At 46.6% G+C, this 25527-nt stretch overlaps 1 protein-coding gene across 2 annotated transcripts in view; it reads left to right on the forward strand.

Moving 5' to 3' along the window:
* The window catches only part of LOC135476631 (O-methyltransferase MdmC-like), a 34581-nt gene extending 16101 nt beyond the window's left edge, over positions 1–18480 (forward strand). For both annotated transcript variants that reach the window (XM_064756732.1, XM_064756724.1), the window contains 5 exons: positions 8315–8617; positions 16566–16775; positions 17283–17383; positions 17605–17778; positions 18228–18480. In XM_064756732.1, coding sequence (XP_064612802.1) covers positions 8341–8617; positions 16566–16775; positions 17283–17383; positions 17605–17778; positions 18228–18296 — 831 coding nt within the window. In that variant the 5' untranslated portion in view covers positions 8315–8340 and the 3' untranslated portion in view covers positions 18297–18480. The remainder of the gene's footprint in view (positions 1–8314; positions 8618–16565; positions 16776–17282; positions 17384–17604; positions 17779–18227) is intronic.
* Positions 18481–25527: the final 7047 nt, after the last annotated feature.

Below are 25527 nucleotides of genomic sequence, written 5' to 3' on the forward strand. Positions count from 1 at the left end.
AGAGGTTCTTCGCCAGCTCACCCCTTAAGAAGCGGGACCCTGAGGTGGCCAGGGTCGTAAAAGACTTAGGCCTGGCAGAGGTCTCCCCGGAAGAGTTCTTGACGAACAAGCAGGCCTTCTGGCTTGACCTTCGGCCAAGCGACGATGACGAGCTGCATGGCAGTGGGAGGCGCGTTCTGAACGCCAGCGAGGGGATTACGATAAAGGTGACAAAAAAGAGAGAAGATCCCGGCGTGTTCAACGTATATCTCTATGTGATCATGGACGCAAAGCTGCACATCCAGAATGATAGATTCGTTAGCGCGCTTTATTAATGACGCCCACTGCGAGATTATCTGTGGGCAGACGAACTTCGGCAAAACAGTCTTCGTGCTGGACCTCCTTGAGGGCCCTTTCCGCGGTTTCTTTCATCACATTGTGATCCGGTGCTCCACTCTTAAGCATAACGAGGCGTACCGGCGGCGATGGATACTGTCTCACCCTGAGGTTTATTGTTTTGACCCCGGCGAGCGGCTCAACGACTGCCTGAGAGCTTTCTACAGATTGTTCGAGGGGGAGCCAACCCTATACATCATCGATGTTTGTAGCGCGTTGGAGGCGATGAAGAAGAAACAAAAAATGCTGTCATTCATGGCTTTCTCGGGCCGTCATGCAAAGCAAAGCGTCTGGGTCCTCACTCAGAAATACAACGCCGTCCTCAAAGACTGTCGCGAGCAGACAAGGTGGGTTTTTTATTCCACTGCAAAGATCGGCATTCGTTGAACGAATGTCTGGAGGAGAACCACATCATCGAGTCCGAGAGCGAAAAGGCAGAGGTTCGACAGAAGCTCAAGAACAATCCGCATTCTAAGCTCCTGCTAATGACTGATACGCCCGCCAAATCTAAGATTATATATTAGACGTAGGCGCCCCTACGTATGAAGCATGGATACCGACGAGCTTATAGACGAGATTCTGGGCGCAGAGGAGAAGCCCAGCCGAAGCCAACAGCCCGGCCGAAGCCAACAGCCCGACCCCAGCCAACAAGATGATGCACGCCAGCTCAGGGATAGGCTGGTGGCACTTGCGGTGGGTGGGCAGGCCAAGCGATATCTGGGAAAAGACGTAACAGCCGCTGAGATCGACGCCATGAACGACGAAGACGTGGAAAGGCTGCACTCCCGGTACGAGGCTAAGCTCAGTGCGCGGATGGTTAACGGTCTCGGAGGTATGTTCTTGAGATCATATGTAAGGGCGACCAGCTGGCTCCTACCAATCCCACCCGAGAATCGACCAATGCTCATGGCACAGCTCGCCACCGACCCATTTGTTGAACAGGCGCTTAGCAGTGCTAGCTGCTGGCTATACTACTGCTATGGTAAGTACTTGTCACCGTTAACCATGGCGCTGACCACTGCTGAGCACTGCTCATTTCAACACCACTGCTGTCCTAGTAATAATGAGCCGTATGATCCAGAGGAACATGAGTACAACGAATCAGGAAGGCCCGAAGGAAGCGTAGGGGGTGACAGCGGATTCTACGAATGACGGCCCTGCGAAGAATCCCAAAAAAGTCGCTGCGGGTCGAGCGGGTGCTGCAGCGAGAAAGGCCAAGGCTGAAAAGCTCAAGGACGAGCTTCGCGAGGCAATGGCTGCTTTGCTTGGCGCAGCTGATTCCACCAAGAAACAGTCGAAGGAACCGGATTCGACGAAGGAGGGGGAGGCCACAGATTTTGCGAAGGAACCGGATTCTTCGAAGGCACACCAAATCACCCACTGGAGGGCGCCCCTGGCGTTATTAGGCGTTGGCAGCCTTGCAGTGCTAGTGTTGCTACGCGTGTGGCGCAGCCGCTATACAGCACATGCACGAGGTGCAAATATTTCGCCGCATGCACGAGGTGCAGATATCACGCCGCAAGAAAAGAATCTCCATTTGAATACACGTGTCGACCCTTTCTATATGGAGCAGCATGTCTACTCCACCCAGTGACGGAAAAGTGCTAGTCAACGCGGCCTACCACGCCGCTGTGGTCTCTCTCCTGGCTACTGGGTACGCTCGTCTCGGCCAGATGTTCCTGAAAGGAGCCCTCCCGAAGCTGGACTTAACACCCCGTGACGTCGGCATGGTCATTGCAGATGTACGCCTGGCCATGTTTTCGAAGGAACTGCTAATTATACAAGGGCTCCTTCCTCCCAATATAATCTAGTAGTAATGGCCTCCATCGCAATGATGATGGGCGGCGCCCTCGTAAACGCTTTGGCCTTCAGCGGGAGCAGCTATATGTTTTCGATGCTGAGGAGTTCCGGTGTCGACGAAGAGCGGAGGCGCCATGACTGCGCTGTAGAGCAGCTCCAAGCCGCCCAGGAAAATGGGCCCGAAAGCGCACTGAGCGCTTGGACTGGATCAACGATGAACTCCAGCGTGGCCGCCAGGGCCACGCTGTCCAAACGTTCCGGGATGTCGACGCTGCAATCCGCGAGTATTCTAGGGTCACGGGCAAAACTCTTACACGCGATGCACGCGAGGCGCTGCTGGGCTCAGAGCCACAGCTCTCCGATTTCTATGTGCCTAGTGAAGATCAAAAACACCGCGAGATGACCTTCGTCACCCTGGGGATGTGTTTGGTTGGGGGTGTGAGTTACGGAAACTCACCAAGTAATCCGAACTGACTGTGCGGGACTCGCCATCGAGCTCCTCGCCGTATGGCAGACACGATCTTAGTAGTGAGGTGGTTCTGCGCACGCAAATACGCCGAGACGATTAACGTCTTTTTCGTCGCAAATCTGTCAGAGGGCTGCTAGAATACCTTGATGACATGGCTAGTAAGGTGTCTGCTCGCCTGGCAGATATCTACTACAGCCCTCGTGGGTACTGGAAGGGCCGCGCGGCCATCCAGAAACTTGCCACTGCGGCTAAAGTCTCCGAAGATGTGGTCCGGGCCTGGCTGAAAAAGCAGGCTATCTGGCAGATATACCTGCCTCGTCCCCAAGAAATACCGAGGCCTATGTTCGATGTATCCTCGCCGAATGACATCCACCAAGCCGATCTTCTTTTTCTACCACATGATCGGCGAGGCCGGAAGCTGTATAAGTACGCACTGACAGTTCTTGATGTCGCTTCTCGCTACAAGGAGGCGGAACCTCTGGCTACTAAAGATTCCAAAGAAGTCGCTGATACTCTCTCTCGCATTTACAAGCGGGGACCGCTGAGATGGCCGAAGCTTCTCCAAGTTGACCCTGGGCGCGAGTTTATGGGTGCCGTGAGCCAACTGCTGGCCAAACACGATGTCACAGTCCGCCGAGGCCGCGTGTATATCCACCGAGACCAAGGCATAGTGGAGCGTTTCAACCGTACTCTGGCTGAGCGACTCTTTGGACATCAGTATGCCCAGGAGATGCGCCTCCCTCCAGAACACCGGTCTACTGAATGGGCGGCTCGGCTGCCCTCTGTTGTGGCCGCTCTGAATAACAACGAGACTGATCGGTAAAAAGGCGAAAGACGCCATCAAGGCAAAAGGGGTGCCCCATAAGCCTTCCTCGACGGTTCCAGGTCGTCCCGTTGGACTTAATGAGCGGAAGATCCCCGAGGGTGTTGGCGTTCGTTATCTCTATCAGCCTGGAGAGCTGGGGGCGGCCGCCGTCGCGCGACTGATCCTGTGTGGCCTCTAGAGATATATCGGCTTGGGCGCTCTGTCACAAAGCCTAATGAGCCCGTGCTGTACTATCTAGACGATACGTCGGATGGCCCGCGACGGGGATTCGTTCGTGAGGAGTTGCTTATAGTGCCTCCCGATACTCAGCTTCCCCCGGATGGGGTTCTACGGCGCTAGTAGTTCCTCGATGAGGATGTCCATTCCAGCCCATCCTGCGGGCGCCGCATCTCTATGGCCATAAGCCAAGGTGTGAACACTATCTTCCGCGGTCCCGCGCTTACTATCGAAGGGGGGCAGTGAGACCTTATTCAGGTGCTGTCCGTAGATATGGTGGCGCTCTGATCGCAGCAAGTCCATACCGTGACGGAAGATCTTTTTCTCGAAGAGGGCCTCTTTGTACTGCTTATGGCGGATGCGCTTTTCCACAACTCCATTTTTCATGCCCTTGGCCTTCTTAATGTTGGATCCACGTGCCTCCAGAATGGTGTACATCTTGGGACGCAGACCAATGTATTCGGCGATCGGCCGCCCCGCGCACTCGTCCTTCATTTTCCCCAAGACCTTCATATTTGCTACGCTGTGCAGGGGGTGGCCTTGTGGGTAATCTGAGGTGTCGTACAGGTTTACATTCTCAGCCATATCCCTATAAACATCCTCAGTCTGAATCTCGAGTAGCAGACTATCCGTGTCAGTGTAGAGGAGCTGGCAGCGCTCTCCGTACTGGGCCTTCATGTGGTTGTAGTAGAAGTCGTACATCAGGTGCTTGGAGAGATCAAGAATGCTTATGCCCACGTAGATAGGTCTGTTTAGGACTAGACGGGTCTTGTGCATCTGAATCGCTGCGAGGTCATCATCAAATATGTTTGCCCGTGCGAAGCTCGGGCTGGCTATCAAGCGTCGGAGCTTGTGGTCTTCTCCAGAGCGTACCAGCTTGACGTCCACACGCTTCCGATGGTCCTCCATGGTTTTCCCGAAGACCGAGTTGTTTATTAGCTTGTACAGGTCCTTCTCGAATTTACTCGCGGCCGTTTTTCGGAGCTCGGTGTTCATCCTGATATAGGGTTCCATCCAAGGGCTCTGGGCGAATCTCAGGGCCCGGTGAACCTTTGTCAGGTGCATTCCCAGAGATAGATACAGCTGTAGGTTCCGGTAGTGCAGGACGTACCGTTCCTTGTTGCGGAGGTTGGGGACCAGCTTTTCGTTCTCGGTAGGCGCTTTCTTGCCGAGAATGCCGTGCTGATAGTCTGACATCCACTCCTTTTGGACCACCAGACGCTCCGGGGCTAATGGGTAGCCGTTATGTGCGTTATGTAGGTCGGCCGGATACTCTAGGTCGACCTCGAGGATGTAACCGGAAAGACTGTCGTGGGGGTGGGTAGCAATCGTTTCACCGAGACGCCGCGCGTAATCTACCCACTGGAAGTCGCCCGTTGGAAGGAACTGATTCATAGCTCAGCCATATAGATTATTGGCGTCTAGGTATTGGATGTAGCTGTTTGGACTTTGGGGGTTGTATCCCTCCACCTGCGGATTATTGGCTTTGGTGTATCGCTTACTTACCATGGAGATACCTCCTCGCAACCCCTTCTCAATGAAGAGATGTTGGTCGTAGTCGGTCAACAGCTCGAGCTCTACCCCGGTCTTCTTGAACAGCGCATCCCACGAGAGACCTGGGCTCATAAAGTAGTGAGCAGGGTCCAATCCATACTGCCGTAAACAAGTCTTCCTGAAGGCCTCAAACACATCGGCCAACAGGAGCACGTCTGTGCGGCAGTAAAGGTCTGTGTAGTCTCCCAGATTGGTGCAGTCAAATACCTTCCATACCTGAAAGCCTCTTTGGGTGGGAGGCTGGACTCGTCGAAGCGCTCCCAGGAGTCCATATACTCATAGGGGTAGACACCCTTGCGCATGAGTAGCTTTCGTTTTTCTTCGGCGGGCTCATACTGGGCTGTGATGTGGAAGGCCTCAGGTTTGTTGGCCTCAACCAGATTGTCAAGGGAAGTCGGTAAGAATTGAACGCTGTCGATGAAGCGGAGCTGCCCCAGCGAGAACTTTTCCGTGTTGTTGGCGATGCAGGAGATGCGGCCGTCCACCTTACTTATGGCTAGCATCAGGAGGTGCCCGTCGTAGCCCCGTAGGTTGTGAAAGACTACTGGTATGGCTGTCTTGAGACCCAGCCGCAACTTTAGGTTGCATGCGTTATGGGCTGCGCCTCTGTACTTGCCGGTGATATGGCAGTGATCGCGCACAGAATCGACGCCTAGAGGCTTCTCACACACGTGACAGGTTGTGGCGTTGTTGTGGGCCTGCCAGTCTTGGGGAGTCATCCTCATGGCTATAGGGTTGGCTAGAACATTTTTGATTTCCCGCTCCTCCTGTTGGAGAGCTCTGAGGAAGTGTTCCGTCGCGTTAGGGCCTCTATTCCACGGAGCGTTTTGTGTGGCCGTCGCAACGCACCACAACATAGCAGTAACTGCAGGGCTCATGGCGCTGAGTCTTTTGAGTGCTGCTCTCTGTGGGGCTGGGCGGCGGGCCTTCAACCTTTTGGTCAGAGCCTCGAAGTCGGCATATATGATGAACGGCGCCGGTACCTGTTTGTGGTGGTTCTGGAAGGAGAACTTGTTTTCCACCTCCTGGGGCATTTCCACCCTCACCGCCGTCTGGCCAATCCCTCGGCATTCCGGCCTATGCGCCTCGAGCAGATCCTCCCTTGTGTAACCGTGTAGGCAGCGCTCGCAGAAGTGTTTGCGATTTGGCGCCTTACGTTCTTGGTATAGGAGCCGATTGAGGTCTTTCATCCACGTATAATGGAATTTACCTGCCTTCTCAATCAGCAGCAGATTGATTCGGGGCGTGTCGCCGGGCTGCTTGCTGAGGCGGTGCACGATCACGCCCTTGTCCCACCCGAACACGTTGATGGCGAGGCCGTTCTTTTCCTCCACTTTAGGGATCTGAGAGGTGGGTGTGGGGGCGTCGACCCCCCCCCCCCCAAAGTCAAGACCATCCTTGGTGGGATACTTTGTTGGTCTCTGAGGGTCCCGGGCGGCTGGAAATAAGGCAGACCGGAGCGCCCATCGGAGGCAGTCGTCGTCTTTGTTCTTCACGTTGATGACTGCTTTCTTGTTACTCACGGCTGCAGGTAGGGGGATGTAGGACCCGCCTCTCAGCGGCTGATACCTTGCAATGTCAAGCCAGAGTGTTTGCACGCCATTTACAGCCCACCCTGACCCTCGCTGCGTCCATTTTTCTAGCATCTCCTGGATGATGGGGAAGGCCTTATCTAGAGCCCCGTCAATATCACCGACCTCTAGGAGGGCCTCCTGTTTGCTGCGGAGTACTGGGCTGGTATACTCTTCACTGCCATCGGCGTGGGCCTTTCGCAGCTGAACCCTGAGGCCTAGTTGGAACTTAACCCTGCTGAGTGCCAGGATCTCTTCTTCTAGCTTCTGGCGAATAATGGCACGAATTTCTTCTAAGAAGGCTCATGGGTCCGTCCAAACGCCTTCGGGTACGCCCATCTGCCAGACCCGGACGAGATTCCTTATGGCCCGGCCGGTGTTGGTGAATTCTAGTTTCTTTTCACCTAGCAATTCATCCAACTCCTCGTTACTGAGGAAGTTCTTGTTGTCTTGCTTCAACTCGTCGTTACTTCGGGAGTTCTTGACGTCTTGCTTTAACTCCTCGTTACTTCGGGAGTTCTTGATGTCTTGCAGCCGCTTCCACTCAGCCACAGCCGTTTTATGCCTGTCGAGGATCCCCTGCAATTCTTCCAAGGCAATGCGGGACCGTGGGTACTTGGGCCGCACACCTAGGAGCGTCTCAAACTCCTCCCGTAGTGCTCGCGCTTTTTAATGGTGCCTCATTGTACGAGTCGGTGTAACTATGCACACGACTCTCTAATTGTAAATTTCTATAGCCTTGCCAGCCAAGAAACAAGATAGCCAAGAAAGCCTTGTGCCTCCACTTCCTTTCACGCGTCTGGACCCTATTATGTCCGCCCCGACCACAGCTAATACATGGCTGGGTGCCAGGACCCTGCCGCAGACGGTCTAGGTGACCCCCGCAGTACTCCCCCAGACAACTCTTACCACAGAGCTCCGTGGAGCCGATGAGAAGCCACCGGCAATTATTGTAACCCTTTCGCATGTTGTATACACGCTTGGTGTAGAAGCATACCTGGTGCAATTGGTATGTCTAATAGAACCCGAGAAGGGGGTGGGAGCCTCATACCAATGTGTGTGTGTGTAGGCTAGACTTGTAAGTAAGCGTGTATGCCTTGGCTGGGGAAGCAGGGAAAGGGGGGTGGGGGCCTCTATTTTTAATGGGGAGGGCCCCAAGGGGGGGGGCGTGCGCCAGAACCTATATTCTGTATACTACTTGTGGTGTTTACCTTGTGTTTTAAACTGCGCTGAAAATATAGCAGTGTCGTCAAGTATAACCATATTCGGGTAGACGTGCGTTAGTCGGGCGAACTTTATCCCCTCTCTCTTCTAGACTATCAGGTTTGTCGGTCTGACTTAAAACTTCATCATACCAAGGTGTAAGAAGATAAACACAGTGACATTCATCAACATGTGCTCAAAATGGGGAAATGTACTCGAGAAACATGTATGAAGTGCACAGTTTTGTCTTGTTATGGTCACTTGATGTTGTGTGATAGGCTTACCCATGGTTGTTTACAGGGCTGTAGAAAAGGAGGTGTTTTGTCATGGCGAGCGGAATCCGATGTATTACTGACGAGGCCGAGAAGGCTCGAAAGTTGGCGGAAACATCCGAAAATGTCCCACCTGCCCTAGTGGAGAGCACAAGACGTGTAACAAGACTACTGAGTGATTTTATGAACTATGTCGAAGGAATGGCGTCTCCAGCTTCAGGAGACATCAACGCTATCGTTACGTTCACAGAGACGAACGACTGGGTGAAATTTGGACAAGAGCACTCTCTTCCAGTCATGTCATCGCGAATGATGTCTGGTCGCCAAGAAGGTAAGTGGGGTATGCGAATAGTATATATGAGATGAAATTACGGTATGAAACAGAAAAGTAAGTGAATCAGACATATGTGTGCATTGAAATGACGGTAAGAAACAGAAAAGTAAGTGAACCAGACATAAGCGTGCATTAAAATGACGGTAAGAAACAGAAAAGTAAGTGAATCAGACATATGTGTGCATTGAAATGACGGTAAGAAACAGAAAAGTAAGTGAATCAGACATATGTGTGCATCAAAAGAACTGAACAAATCGTACGTGTGCAAGTTATGTTCTGATTTGTGTAAAATAGACGTGTGAAAACGTGTGAGGTCAAGAACTGCAAGAACTATGTATGTGAATTGTTCGATGGCAAGTGGAAGACCATGAGTACGCCTGCTGTAAACACAGTGTGTGTGAATCGTGTAGTGACAGATGGACAACCTTGATGGTTGCAAAAATGATGTGTGTAAATGGTGTATTGACGGATAGACGGCTTAATGGGTGTAAGACTGATATGTGTATCAGTGTGGTAAAGATGAACGACCTTAATGGTTATAAGATTGATGTGTTTGAACGGTGTGTTGACAGATGGACGGCCGTAAAGGCCTAAGCGCCGTGTTCAGGCCGAGGTGCTTTCTCTGACGTGCGCGATAACTAGGTCATCACTCCTTTCATCTACAAAACGGGAGCTTAAATCCCAGCGAGAGTCGGATGCCTGGACCAGCCTCAGTGGCGCTTATATTTATTTTCATTTGCTTCATTAGCTAGGCTATTTAAATAGGTTCGCTGGACTTCCTTGTGCATGTTATAGTAGGATTGCTGTATTAACAGTTCATGGAGTGGAAGAAATATTCTTCCAGTGGGTTCAGTTTCCGAAAAAGCTATGTTTATCATTTGTGCCTTCAATGTCGCAGTCCACAACTTTTATCTGCCGTAGGCTACTGCTTAGGCTGTTCTCGATAGAGAGCTAGAGTAAAGGTGACGTTACCTTGCTCTGGATAATGGAGACATGGTGAAGCTGTGCCAGACGAAGTTTCACTAAACTTTTACTGGGTTAAAAAAAAAAAACCCAAAATACCGGTTTCAGATACTGTTATGTTTCCGTATTATTATTAAATGTTTGTATTATGTTGCTTACAATAATATGTTTTGTGAATGAATGCTCCACTGCTTTGTAATTTCTTTGTATGGGTTATCTCCCCTGTAAATGAACCACTAGATGTCATTACCTGTGTGACTATACCACGTGATTTCCCCTATGTAAGGCCGTGTCGCGCTGTACATCGGCAGTTGGAGATGACAAGAGCTTTGGACAACAAAGACTTTTGAGAACATACAGACTGACGTGCATGTGGAGCTCAGAAGAAAACTCTGGGATGGCATCGGCCTACACCCTCTGTGTTGTTTGGTAGCTATACGCACTTGTTTTACTCTGCCACTGAGATTGCTTCATAGATAGTTGTATATAATATACTGTTTGTGTATACCTCTATGACTGTAATATATATTTGTACATTTGCGGGCGCCCAATTTTTTTTTTTTTTTTTTTTTTGTATTGTATATATACTTGCCGTGTGTGGACACTGTTGGTGACTAAGTTGTAAATATAGTGTAGTGTGGAGAATATTCCGCAGTTGTAAATTTTGCTGTGATTTAAATAGTAATGTATATTGCTTAGTGTAGGGCTATAGTTCCTATACCTTTGATATAGTGGTAGGATTGTATGCAGTACAAATCCTGTACGTGCACTGTCTACTCTGCATTACTAATCCGAGCGCCTTTTGTCTTGTCCCGGCCCGGAGCAGCTCCCGGGCAACACCCACTTGTGCTGTAACAGTCTTACGTAGTAACACACCTGTCCTATACACCTTAAATATTATAGTTAGATTAACTGACCATGGACGACGCCGAAGGGGGTGAGGATTCTATGGAATTCTCGGATGTCCGTTCCAGTAATAAACGCGTGCGCGATTTATCCTTGGATCGGGCGTCCTCTGAGGGGAAGAAATCTAGACAAGTAAACACCAGGTCAAATTCAAGCAATCACAGTGTGATTATATGCCCATTACAGCGTGGAACAACATAAAATTTGGACAAGCGATACAGCAAGCTATCGGTAAAAAGGCAGGTGAAAAGGCAGGGTTCTAAAGAGCTATTAATTATATGTAGGGGGCCAGCCCAAGTTAAAAAGGCTTTGGTATTAACCTCTATTATGGGACGTGATGTGCAATGTAGACAACAGTTATCTGCTAACCAAGCACGGGGTGTTATTTATGGGGTAGGAGATGAGCTAGCTGAAGAAGATGTATTGGCTGCTTTGAAGAAAAGCAAATGTTATAAAGTGGAAAGGCTATATAAGGGGAGGGAGAAAATGAAAACAAAATGCATGCTGTTGCATTTCGATCTCGAGGACATTCCTACTGAAATTTGTTTAGGTTATGAAATGTTTGAAGTCAAACCGTACGTTCCTCCGGTATTACGCTGCTACAAGTGCCAGGACTACGGCCATATATCGTCTTCATGCAGGGTTGTCCTCCTTGTGCAGGAGAACATGAGTTTGAGCAGTGTAGAAATCTGGGTAGACCTAAGTGCGTTAATTGCGGCTCCCTCGGCCATTCATCTGCCTACCTGGGCTGTCCATATCGCAGGCAGGTTAGTGAAGCCCAGTATATTAAGGTAACGCAGAAGATTCGTTTGTCGAAGCTCTTAAGAATGTTCGTGAAGAGAACAGTCGACCTTATCCTGAAAGATATCCTTATATCTGCAGAGAGGGCTTTACGTGAAGGCTCTGAATATTCACCATCTATGTGTAATTGTGCACCACCCACGGATAATAGTACACAACCTACGTATAACAGTACACAACCTCGACCAGACGTTCATCCTGTGAAACCCACCTCACAATTTAGGGCGAGTTAAGCCCGTAGTGAAATCTGCATTTACCCAAACCATGTGGGATTCATGTAATCAAACCGAAGATTTGTCTTTGTCTACGGCAACTAAAATCATAGCCGTGTTCACTGAAGTAATGCTCAAAGCTTTTGAGCTTAGAGAGGCTGATCAGTTTATAGCTGAAGTTTCCCATATCGCCCAGTCACGGCTCGGGCCTGAACATGTCAACTTTACCCGTCTCAAGTCCGTACTCTCTAGTCTGGTTTCTGCTGAGGTTTCGTAATGTTTATGTTTTCTAACCTTTATTGCTTCACTGCTTCGCTTTTTTCGGCAATAATGGCGTTTAATTTGCTTCATCAGAATATTCGGGGTATCGGTACCCACGGCCAGGAGTTTAAGTTCTATCTCTCTAATGTAAATCCTGAACCGCATGTTGTCTGCTTACAAGAAACCTTTTTAAAGCAGCATCTTGACTATACATATCCTGGATATTTTATTAACAGATTTAGATATGGAGACGAGAGGTGGCGGCGGCTTGGCTATGTTCTTAAAACATGGACTTTCTTTTTCCGAGGTTAGATTGCCTTCGTTTACCAGCATAAAAGCCCACTGTTTCAATATAGCTACAACTAACGGTCCATCCGTTAGTGTTGTAAACGTTTACAACCCGTCGAACCGTCTGGATCGTTCCGACTTTAACTCCCTTATGTCATCTCTGAATAACTCCTACATTTATGGCATTTCAATGCATACAGTCCGTTGTAGGGTAGTGCAACTGTTAAACAAAATGGTCGGGTACTTGAAGAATTTATTGATCAATATGGTGTATGTATTCTTAATGATTGTTCAGGCACTCGAGTTGATCCCCACGCCGGTAATTTCTCACATCTTGATCTTACTTTGTGTTCCCCTGACCTAAGCCTGTCTCTTGATTGGTCCGTGGATAATATCTCACCGTGTGGGAGTGATCACCTACCCGTCCATGTATCCTGGGATTTCAATCATTATGTAAACTCAGTGGGTCACCCTCCCAGATGGAGCATTAAAAGAGCAAACTGGGGGCTTTACCAAAATGAATGTAGGAAATCCTTAAATTGTGAGATTTTCGATGACAATTTGGATTTATTTTCTGACAACATTGTGGACGCCATTAACGCTGCAGCCACCAAGACGATACCTAAATCTTCTGGTGATATGAAATATAAAATGCCAGTCCCGTGGTGGAATACCGAATGCTCTGCTGCCGTTAGGGAACGTAAACGTCTCAAGAATCGAGCACGTCGTACACGACATTACGATGACATTATATTGTACAAGAGGGCGAAGGCTGTAGCTCAACGAACAATCAAACGAGCTCAGAAAGATCACTGGCGGCAATTTTGTAGCAATTTATCCAAGAATACACCAATCAAAAACGTTTGGGCTCAAATTAAGTCCATTAATATCAAGAGGAAATCTAACGCTATTCCCACCATTGTTCATAACGATTCTGAATATGTCACCAATTCAGATAAATGTAACATTTTAGCTGACAGCTTTTCCTATGTCTCCAGCTCGAGGAATTATTGCCCTGAATTTATCTCTCATAAGGAAGAAATGGAGAAAGCTCATTCTTTTGAAAATATTGCATTTGATGAAATGCCCATCAATGATGATTTTTCTCTAACAGAGTTACTTTCAGTATTCAATGACTCGTCACCTGGAGAGGATTTGGTTACTTACTCTATGTTGTGTAACTTGCCTGAACAGTGCCTTATGGTGTTATTAATGTTATACAATACGGTATGGACCCAAATGAAACTCGTGGCGTGATATTTGATAGGCGCCTTACCTGGTCTAATCACATAGATTATACGATTACTAGATGCAAGAAAGTTTTTAACTTGATGAGATGTGTTTCCAGGTGAACCTGGGGAGCCGACAGGCAATGTCTTTCGCTACTCTACAGGTCCTTAGTTTGGTCTAGGCTTGACTACGCCTGCGAAGCCTACGATTCAGCGTGTGCCAGCCTCAAAGCTAAACTTGTCTCTATCCAGTGCGCCGCACTACGTATTTGTACTGGAGGCTTACGCTCCACTCCTCAGCGTATTGCAAGCCTTCTGTAATGAGTGGCCGTTACACTTACGTCGTCGGTTGCGTGTCCTAAAGTTTACTTTCAGGCTAAAGTCTGCCATTAATAATTCGGCAACGTCTTTACTTAAACCCTCATATAATGATCAGTTATATAGTAAAGACAGTAAGAAAGCCTTGCCATTTAATTTACGGTCGAAGGAAATTTCTGACTTCTTTCAGGCCAGGGATATTTCTATTCAGCCTGGTTGTGTTCCTCATTTTCCTCCCTGGAAGTTATGGAACCCATTTGTCTCTGTGGAATTACATTCTAAAGTCAAAAAGACAGTAATGTATCGTTATGTGTCAAGGACCATATTAAATCAAACTGGAACGAGTACTTACAAGTATTTACCGACGCTTCCAAATGCTCCGACACTAACAAAGTGGGCGCATCAGTGTGTATTCCAGAAATGAGGTATGAAAAATCTTTCCGCTTGTCAGGTTATGTTTCCGTGTTCACGGCAGAGCTTACCGCAATCTTGAGTGCTCTTAACTATCTACTCGAGTTTAGACCGATTAGGGCTGTTTCACAGACTTCTTAAGTTCTTTACAGGCACTTGGTAACTTTATTTGGAATAAGTCGGCAGCAAGAAGCTATTAGTTATGTCAAACCGAAAATTATACCAGTATTGCAAAATGAATGGGATAACTCTGTTACAGGAAGATTCTTTTATTCTCGCAACCCTCAAATCTGTGTAAGCTACAATCTCTCTCTCAACTGTCGCTGTGAAGAAATACTCGTATTTAGACTCTTGTCTGGTCACATTAAAACAAACAGCTATTTGCATAAATTCAATCTCCATGACACGGGTCATTGTGAGGGATGTTTTGTAGAAGGTACTGTTGCGCATGTTCTTTTTCGTTGTAGACGCCATATTGACGCCAGGCGCGTATTTTAAGCAGAATTAACTCGTGTGGGTGTTAGGAACCCATCAGAAGACCGGTGAGAAATCACAACAAAGTTTTTCAGCCTGTTGCCAATTTTCTCACCTGCTGCTACAGATCCTAACACTTAAAATGTGTACTTAACGGTGTACCCAAGCATGTCTTGAAATGTTATCTATCGTTGTTTGAACATGCGTAATTTGTCAAGGGTCAAAGCCTAGCATTTTCTGTGGACTCAATGTGTTAACATTCGCCCTCTTTACTGTCCACGCGTGTATCCTTATACCATCGGTGTTCTTTACGACAGCTGTGTAAAGGCTTAGTTCTCTTGGGAAAATAATTTATTCAACGTTCCGTTATTGGCGTGCATCATTTAACTTGGATGGGGAAACGCCATTACAAATTAATCTCCCCCCCCCCCAAATCGGCAGTTCTTGCAGAGCTCGCTTGGAGAACTCGTCTCTCTTCCTGAATAAAGATACTGAGGCAAAGTCCTGAATAAGGCCTGGCGGGTATTAAACGAACCTTACAGCCTGCAGAAGGCTATCGGAGCTTATCACGCCAACTTCTGTCCTGATTACGATGGCCGGACTGAGTGCTCACGCCGGTGCGTGCGCATTACCTCTCTGTATATATATATGTATCTTCAATAAACTGTCGAAATCTTATCCGGTGTGTTCTGGTTCGTCTATCAATCTTGGGAGCCCTTGCGCGAAACAAGTCTGTCCCTAGGGATTAGGCTTTATAGAAGATCCTTTTAATTTTATGTTACCTGGCTCCGTAACACATTTGGTCGCAGCGGTGGGATTGATCGTCGATGACGCAGTGTACATTGGTTTGGACCGCTAACTATGGATAGCGCACTGCTTGAACTACTTCGCAGTGGCGACAGAGAAGAAGACGATAGTGGATCCTTTCTGCACAGAAACGTGACTCAAAGACGTCGGCGGGTGACGATTGATTCGGGTGTAGGACGCCGGACCGGCTTGTACGTGAGCCCCTGCTCGAAACAAGTCTGTCCCTGGGGATTAGGCTTGATGGACGATCCTTGTAATATTGTGTTACCTGGCTCCGTAACAATATTTTGAAATGTAGTCTTTCAGTGGGCATAAACATTAGTCAGATGCTGTTGTCACTTTAATGGTTGCAAGGCTGATGTGTTTGAACGGTGTGTTGACAGATGGAAGACTTTGATGGTTGTAAGACTGGTGTGTTTGAACGGTGTGTTAACAGATGGACGACCATAATGGTTATAACCGGTCTCCTCCCACTATAATGCTGGCCGCCATCGTATGAGTGAAATATTCCTGAGTACGGCGTAAAATACCAATCAAATAAATAAATTAATAGCTGTAAGGCTGATATGTTTCAACGGTGTGTTGACAGATGACGACCTTAATGGTTGTAAGATTAATATGTTGAACGGTGTGTTCACAGATGGATAACCTGAATGGTTGTAAGATTGATGTGTTTGAACGGTGTGTTGACAGATTGACGACCTGAATGGTTGTAAGATTGATGTGCTTGAATGGTGTGTTGACAGATGGACGGCCTTAATGGTTGTAAGACTGAGTTTGAACTGTGTGTTGACAGATGGACGGCCCTAATGATTGTAAGACTGAGTTTGAGCGGTGTGTTGACAGATGGACGACCTTAATGATTGTAAGACTGAGTTTTAACGGTGTGTTGACAGATGACGACTTTAATGGTTGTAAGACTGATGAGTTTGAACGGTGTGTTGACAGATGACGACCTTAATGAGTGTAAGACTGATGAGTTTGAACGGTGTGTTGACAGATGACGACCCTAATGATTGCGAGTTTGAGCGGTGTGTTGACGGATGGGCGGCCTTAATGGGTGTAAGATTGAGGTGTTTGAACGGTATTGTGACAGATGGACGACCTTAATGGTTGTAAGACTGATGTGTGTGAACGGCACCTTTAAATGGAATGAACGGTTTGTTGATAGATGGGCAACCGTTGTGAGTGTGAGAATGTTGTGTGTAAATGGTGTATTTTTAAAGAATGGAGAACGCTACGACTGTTTAATTTATGAGTTTTGTTCACTTTCAGCTCAGTTTTTGCGACTGTTGGTCAGCATGTGCAAAGCTACACGTGTTCTGGAGATCGGGATGTTCACCGGATGTGCTGCCCTTGCCATGGCGGAAGCTCTGCCGAGTCACGGGACAGTGATCACGTGTGACATACACGCGCCGCTGGAGACACTAGTTCGGAAGTTTGTTGACAAAAGCCCACATGGAGAGAAGATTAAAATCAAAATAGGTGCGTATGGTACAGCATTAGTCATAAGCACATATAACAGTTTCATTCTCATATAATTAAGCTTACCGGTAATTGAAACAGAACGAACACGCAATAACCATTTTGTAAGAATAGTTTTCTTCCTTTAAATTTTCTCAAAAGAAAAATTGCAAAGGAATCTGTCGTCCATCTGGCGTGCTGTGCTCGTGGATTGGCTTTGTGAGACCTGCTCTCTTAAAACTTATGTATTACATTCAGCACTGTAAAGATCACGAGGAGTGACTGCACTTACAACATGTATTTGGCCAGTTTTTATTGAGTGTAAATGTTTCCACATTCTTCAAATAAAGGCATTCATATTTCAACTTCAACTTTCTAACTTTTAATGGAGTTAGAATGTGAACAGTTTGATGAGTGTTAAAATATTAACACTTTATAAAGTGGTCAGGTAACTCTTATATAAGTGCAGTTGTTCCTCGTGACACTTTACTTATAAGAGTGAGACTCCCTACCTGTTTTCTTCTGTAGGTCCTGCCTTGGAAACGCTTCAGGGTTTCTCAGATGAAGGGCTGCAGTTTGACTTTGTTTTCATAGACGCAGATAAAACCAACTATAAGAACTATTTCAAGGTAACGTTTTTATTCGTTTTCGCAGAACAATCATGAAGACTATACTGGGATTGGACAAAGAAGTTAATTAATGTCGGCATACATTCTGTTCATAATATCCATGGCAAGCATATGTCCTTGCCCCCGATACATCCTTTCAGTCTGACTTATTTCATTGTTTTACTAGCATGGATACAATATTTTAACATTTTTGTAATTGAAAACGTCGGCTGTACTTACAGTTTCTGCTGGACAAAGGTCTGCTGGCTCCTGGGGGCACGATATGCTGTGACAACGTCCTATGGGGAGGTAACTCATTTCTGCCACCAGAAGAGCGAGACTCCACTCGCGGATCGAGTGTCCATGATATACCCGAGTTTAACGAGTTGGTCGCCAATGATGACAGAGTCTATCAGGTAAGTATGAGGCATGTTATCAGTTATCAGTGCTTATATCATCGATATGGAGATACATTTCGTAACTTTTAAGTGGATAACACAATAGATTAAGTATGGAACGTTATTGGGGTAAATTTCAGTAACCTACCAGACTAAGTGGGTAAAAGGATGCTGTACACTTGGGAATTGAGCGTTTCTTAACAGAACAGAATGTTTCTGCCCAGGCTGGTGACAGCACGGATCTGTCCGTCAAGCGTTTCTGTTGCAGACTGCATTCTAGTCCGATGTAATGGACAGTTTCTGACCAGATATTCCACGGTACTTCCCGCCCTGTGTCGCCTGCGGAGGTTGCACCAGGCCGTAACGTAATATGTCTAATGACACAGACGACATGGATACTGCTTTCCTGCTGCTATTCTATACCATTTTTTAGTAGCAGGCCATCAATCTTTATCATGTTTTGGCAGGTTATTTTGCCCTTGCGTGACGGGGTGTCCATCATCAGACGGAAGGAAGACGTCGATGGAAAGAAGTAGTCCATAAACCATGACTCTGCTGCATATCAGGTCTTCGCGAGGGCATGCAGACTGCGTCGGGCGAAATGCACAGGTTCTTTCACCAGCAAGACTCTACCAATATTAATATTCTTATCTTTATGTAAACTCGGAAAAGTATTGGCAATTACAATGTTTAATCAGTCAAATAAAGAGACTTTTACCTTTGGCCTCTACACAGGTGAGTGATTCTGTTAATTTAATGTGTCAAGTGAACCTAAACAGAGATACAAAAGTAATCGTAAATGCAGGGCTTAATTAAAACCTTTTGTGCGCCAAGAGTTTATATTTGAATCTTACGAATTACTGGTCAGGATATTACCCATCCTGGTCAGCGCATTGTCCATCCTGGTCAGCGCATTGTGCATACTGGTCAGCGCATTGTCGATACTGGTCAGCGTATTGTCCATCCTGGTCAGCGTATTTTGCACAGTGATCAGCACATTGTCGATCATGGTCAGGGTATTACCCTTCCTGGTCAGTGCATGGTCCATCCTGGTTTGCATATTGTCCATCCTGGTCAGCGTATTTTGCACAGTGATCAGCACATTGTCGATCCTGGTCAGGATATTACCCATCCCGGTCAGCGCGTTGTCCATCCTGGTTAGCGTATTGTCCATCCTGGTCAGCGTATTTTGCACACTGATCAGCCCATTATCGATCCTCATCAGCGTATTATCCATTCTGGTCAGCTTATGGTACGTCATGGTCAGTATATTACACATCCTGGCCAATCTGGTCAGTGTATTATACATCCTGGTCAGTGTATTGTACATCCTGGTCAGTGTATTGTACATCCTGGTCAGTGTATTATACATCTTGGTCAGTGTATTGTACATCCTGGTCAGTGTATTGTACATCCTGGTCAGTGTATTATACATCCTGGTCAGTGTATTATACATCATGATCACCCTGTTGTCCATCCTCATCAGCGTATTATCCATCCTGGTCAGTGTATTATCCATCCTGGTCAGTGTATTATCCATCCTGGTCAGTGTATTATCCATCCTGGTCAGTGTATTATACATCATGATCAGTGTATTATACATCATGATCACCCTGTTGTCCATCCTCATCAGCGTATTATCCATCCTGGGGCCTCCGTGGCTCAGTCGGTTAGCGCGCTAGCGCAGCGTAATGACCCAGGAGCCTCTCACCAATGCGGTCGCTGTGAGTTCAAGTCCAGCTTATGCTGGCTTCCTCTCCGGCCGTAAGTGGGAAGGTCTGCCAGCAACCTGCGGATGGTCGTGGGTTTCCCCCGGGCTGTGCCCGGTTTCCACCCACCATAATGCTGGCCGCCGTCGTATAAGTGAAATATTCTTGAGTACGGCGTAAAACACCAATCAAATAAATAAATAAATAAAATATTATCCATCCTGGTCAGTGTATGGTACGTCCTGGTCAGCGTATGGTACATCATGGTCAGTATATTACACATCCTGGCCAGTCTGGTAAGTGTATTGTACATCCTGATCAGCTTATTGTACATCCTGGTCAGTGCATTATACATCATCATCACCCTATTGTCCACCCTTCTTATCGTATTGTCTGTCAGCAACCTGCGGATGGCCGTGGGTTTCCCCCGGGCTCTTCCCGGTTTCCTCTCACCATAATGCTGGCCGCCGTCGTATAAATAAAATATTCTTGAGTACAGCGTAAAACACCAATCAAATCAAATAAATTGATACTGAGCATATATTTGTATGCTTGAAACAAACTCCTGACAGCGCATGCCCTGCTCTGCTCGCTAACCTTACATCAGTAACATCGCAAGATGGAAAATGTGCATATTTTAATTAAAATAGAATGTATCGAGTGTCAGTAGAATCAGGGAAGAGGCTTTATATTTTTTCTAACCTTGAGCCCGAGGCCTTGAGTATGTTAAAACAAGACAACACTTGACCAAAAGTACATGTGCATCGATAAAGTATCTCACACCTTTAAAAAGTGTAGATCTGTTTCTACCCCTCTTCGTAGATAACTTAGGTAATACTGTTTGTGGATGTTTTCTTTAAAGATTTCTTTACAAAAGGTAAGACATAACAGTGGATTGAAAGTGAAGGGCAATACCCATCTACGTATACGTAATACGTCTTATTTCGAGACTTTGTGGTAATCTTGTCCATGTAGTCTAATACGGAACTAAAATGATGTATTTGGCCAAATTGTGGATATTCTGCGATATCTAACAAAGAGAAAATGTGGAATATACGCACCCATATTCCCCATCTCGTCTACAAGTTAAGTATCAGCATGAAAAAAGATTTCTTACGATATGTGCACACGGTATGCGCCTCAGACCTAATACATCATTTTCTGAGAAAAACGTTTTGTACGTTTTGCTAGGTTCTAGTTGGGAAGGTACGGACACACTCCACATGGCGTCTTCAGACACTCGTCACACGCCCGTCACACGGTGTTTACGGCCACCGGCCACCTGGCGTTTACAGGCACTAGTCATGCACACGATAAATGGTGTTTATGGACACTCGCCACATGGCGTCCACATACACTCGTCACACGTTGTTAACGGACACCCGCCACATGGCGTCTACAGACACTGGCCACACACATACGGACACCGGCAACACTATGTGATTCGGTGTGATGGTGCCTGAATCATATTTGATCAACTTTCAACCTATCTAGCTTTGTCTTGAACAGAGAGCTTTTCGCTATTCCGCTTATGGCGAAAGGTCCCAACATGACAGTCTATGTTTGTACATTCTCGTCAGTCTCTGCCCACTGAAGATCACATGGTGTTCTTTACACCTGACTGCTTTATTTACCGTGCATAGGTCGTCTTATAGGTGATTCCACTCTCTGCCACATGTATTCCCTTTCTCTATTTCTTGTGGCGTGGCAGAGAGCTGAGATATCGAGTTCAGGCCTGAATTATTCACAGTACTGCTTAGGTCTGCCAGTCGTTGTTTCCACTCTACTAGAGACAGGACATTCCAGACTACGGCTCGGGCACGCAGCCGGTGTGGAATAACCCGTCAGACACATTCAGGAATGGTTGTTAGTCAACGCGATTCGACAGAGAAACAACACAGAAAATGGATGAAAATGACAAGCGGAATCACCTGGGGACGGCCGTCAGAATACATGCTATGTACACCACCGTCATTAAACTTAGTTTGTTTTTCCTAACCGAATTATGTGGTAAGTTTTAGCATTTAGCTTACGTAAAGCAACGGAAATTATTTGGCTGGAATTGGAACTCTTTTACATAACTTTTTCTTTTGTATAATGACACAATCTTTGTTTCTTTTTGAAGATGTACTGCAGGTTATATTTTGAGAAGGCAAACAAAAGAATAATGACCTGGGATCACAAGCGATCTGAGTCAAAATTTCATATCACTTTAAAATTGTTGTTTCTTATGCTACAAGGTCAGATTTTGCTTGAATACATAAATTCTGGGTCCATTATTGAACAACTTATTTCAGCTAAAAGAACAGAAAGGAATATACCAAATTTAAGTTTTGAATAAGGTCTAAGATCGCTTCGTGATCCCGGGAACTGAACAATGTCAGCTTGCTTAATATGCCCTTTATTTCTTATACAGCAACCTCGTACACTGCCCCGCAAGTGCTGAACTTTTTTCCTCAGTTTCTGGAAATTGGTGGCTCTGTCCAGCTGCAACTTGACACTGACGAACTAGTTAACTGTTGGGTGAAGACTAGCGAAGGGTCCTGTGGATTAGCCTTGAACTCAAATAGTTTGACCCCAGTGGAGTATCAACTGAACAACGTTGGGCAGCATCACCTCAACTATTCCTGCCAGGCCGCTGGTGAGGAAACCAATTCAGTTCAAATTTTTGTCTACGAAAAACTTCATGGGTTTCGATCTGAGCCAGGCTCCAGAAAGATATCTGCTAGAGATCTACATTCCGAGCAAGCTGTGGTGAATTTCAGATATTCAGCCGGTCACTTTTTGAGCGCAAACTACTCAACGTCGTCCTCGGGACCAGGTTTGGGTACTGTGGTCACAGATGACACACTCCTCAGCGGGTATTTCCGGTTTGTCCCCGAAGATTTTACGTCGTTTGGCTCTCATGCTATTTCTGCTCACTTTCATAACGTGATCAACATTTCTGACGATTGCTGCAACAGCAGCGATTACGAGTCGGTAGAATTTAAGGTAAAGGTTGAAAAAGAAATTTATAATTATGAGTATACCTTGCCAAATATGGCTCTGTACAACACCAGTTTGCAACTATCAGCTTCTGCTGGAGAAGGATCAAACGTTTTCTACAAATGGACCACTGACTCGTATATTTCCTGGGAAATCTGTTTTCAAACTGGATCGTCATCTCATCTTAGCTTGCTACCCTTTAGCTTCGATCCCGTCCACATCAAGGTATCATTATCTAACTTCGTCAGCTTTGAAGAGAATTCCAAAACCATCCATATTGTGAGACGGGTAGCTGGCTTTAGTGCTGAGTTTGATAGTCCGTACATAATAGTTCACTCTCCCACAGAGGAGTACTTTCCTATGGGAAATTTGAGTATCGAAGTGTATACCCGACAGAAAACCGTGGAGTCCAAAGATCCATTCAACATCTCCCCCAACACGACTACAAAGATGGAGTTGGCTGACCTCTCAACCTCCGCAGGACTGTTTCTCCGTTTGAAGTCAGAGGTATCCGAGCAGATAATCACATTGGTGACTCCGGAGATGCTAGAGGTCACAGTCACTGTGCAGTCTTCATACGGAATGCTTGGCGAGCCCGTTACAATCATGTTTAACAACAGTGTCGGTCCAGGATTTCGCTACACGCTGGACACCGGAGATGGAGTGTCAGTGTCGAATGACTTTCAGTCTGAGATGATAACTGTCGACATCAGCCACAGTCATAATTACTCTCACCCAGGAGTCTACACGATCTATCTCAGCGCCACTACTGCTGACTACGAAAAGAACTCCAGCGTTAGTGTCACCATCGTTGAGATTGGGTTATGGACAGATCCAATAGTCACTCTTCCTAGTGGGTCGGCACGTGCTCAGGTTTTGATCAAGTCCACACTCCAAGCTTCCATTAAACTGACATGTCATATCAACTTTGGGGATGTTTCAAACAGTGTACAAGTGTTTCATCTTGATAAGCCACAGCACACATACCTCAGCCCAGGTACATTTAACATCACTCTTACCTGTCCCTTCTTACCAGGCAAGTCAGGATGGGGACAAATTATTGTCAAAGAATTCGTTCCGTCTGATTTTGAGTTCATTTACAACGAGGTAGTTATGAAGAATTTATCTGCCGTTATGGTTGAGTTCCGAATTGACCTGTTTGGTGTGAAACCCGTCCCACCTGGTGTAGAACTTGTATGGAACTTCACAGACGGTACACCTACCCACAGCGAGAGTCTCACTTCCTGGGTTAAATCCCACAGCTTTGATAGCCGCGGGAACTACAACATACTGGTAACGATCAAGACAGCCCCATCAGTATCCCAAACATTTAAGCTCCCAATACAAATTGGGATTGTGCAGCTTGTGACTCGAGAGACAAGGGGATTGCAACTTATAAACACTTTTGAATTCCAAGTGTCAAAACTGCCGATTCCAGTTGCGAATGTTAGTCTGGATTTTGGAGATGGCACTAGTGAAGATTTTCTGGAACAGCCGATTTCGCCGGATACAGTGTTAACAGTAGAGCACGTGTATCAGACTTTGGGAAAGTACCGGCCACTCCTTACTGTGTCGGCAGAGGGTTTCTACGAGGAGGTAAACCTCAACAGCCATTTGTCTGTAATCGAAGCCGGACCTGCACTGCACATGTCCATTGACCCTGTCATACACTATCCACCAGGCGTCGGTACAGTCCGCTTTAAGGCCCTGTGGGAAGCACACCTGGGAAATTTCACCTGTCTGGTGGACTTTCACGACGGCAGTTTCACGGACATCATATTCAATCTGTCCTTGACAAGGTCACCAGCCACGAGCCACCAACACCTTTTCGGCGCTTTAGGACAACTTGAGATCACAGCGAACTGTTCGGGCAATGAGCTACCGCGTCAGTACCTCCAAACTCAAACATACGTTACAAGCAAGTGCTACAGTTTTGACCAGCCTCTCTTCAACTTTGATAATCGCATCCGTAAACTTGTCTCTGAACAGCTCATCATGTCCGCTCGTGTGGACGTAAACTGTGTCAACATGACAGCAGTCTTCTCCTGGCAGGTGAATAGACTGGACAATGACAAGGAGACCACGGTTCACTCAGTGCACACTAATACGTCCCTTCTAGCACTTCCCGCGAGGTCTATGGCTGAAGGCGTTTACGTCATAACATTTTACACATACTTCAAGGAAATGCCGTCTTTGCATGAGACGGACTCTGTTACTGTTATCTATGAACAGTCCCCACTTGTAGCTGAGATAAAAGGTGGTTCACTGAAAATTCTGGGAGATTCTCACGAGATAACGGTGGATGCCATGACACTATCACGTGACCCGGATGTTCCGCCAGAATTTCCGTCTGGGTTGACCTTCAGATGGTCACTGTCCTCCCATGGAAGTCTTTCAGAAGCGATGGCTGCCACCGTCAACGGGACTCGGAGTTTGTGCCTTCTTTGCTCTCGGGTGTCTCGTTTGACGTCTGGCCTGCTCGTATTCCCTCCGGACTGTATCGAAATCAACCAATGGACCGTGTTCCATGTCGTGGTCTCCAAGGATTCCAGAAAGAGTTCTGCTTATCAAATTATCTTTGTCTCATCTGGAAGCCGTCCTCAGATTGATATTAAGTAAGTGATGGTACAGTTGTTTCATTGTTTTCCTCACCGTTGGGAAGGCTAGCCTTTCTCTGTGCCCCCAGACATCTTTGAGGTTAGCTAAAAGTGGCAATTCTCAAAAATACGTTCAGGCTTGGTAGAATGAGACGGTAATGGCCAACTCATTTTATAAGTCATTTGTCCTTGGATTCAAATAACACAGATGAATTAATTCACCTGTATAGATACTCCTCTACAAGAAGAAAACATGCCTACACGATATTTCCATTTTTAGTCGTTTTCCGAAGTCCCCACATTAAACTGGAATAATCTCGATATGAGTAGATGTTCTTCAAGATCAGCTACCTTGATTTTGTCTACATATATGTAGACACATATGTATATACATTTGCATTTGCCGCTTTTAGATGCAAGGTCAATTGCATGGAAAAAGTGAACGCCGAATTTTCATTTAACCTCGAATCGGAATG

Source organism: Liolophura sinensis, chromosome 1, assembly GCF_032854445.1.
Source record: "Liolophura sinensis isolate JHLJ2023 chromosome 1, CUHK_Ljap_v2, whole genome shotgun sequence".
Lineage (NCBI taxonomy): Eukaryota > Metazoa > Mollusca > Polyplacophora > Chitonida > Chitonidae > Liolophura > Liolophura sinensis.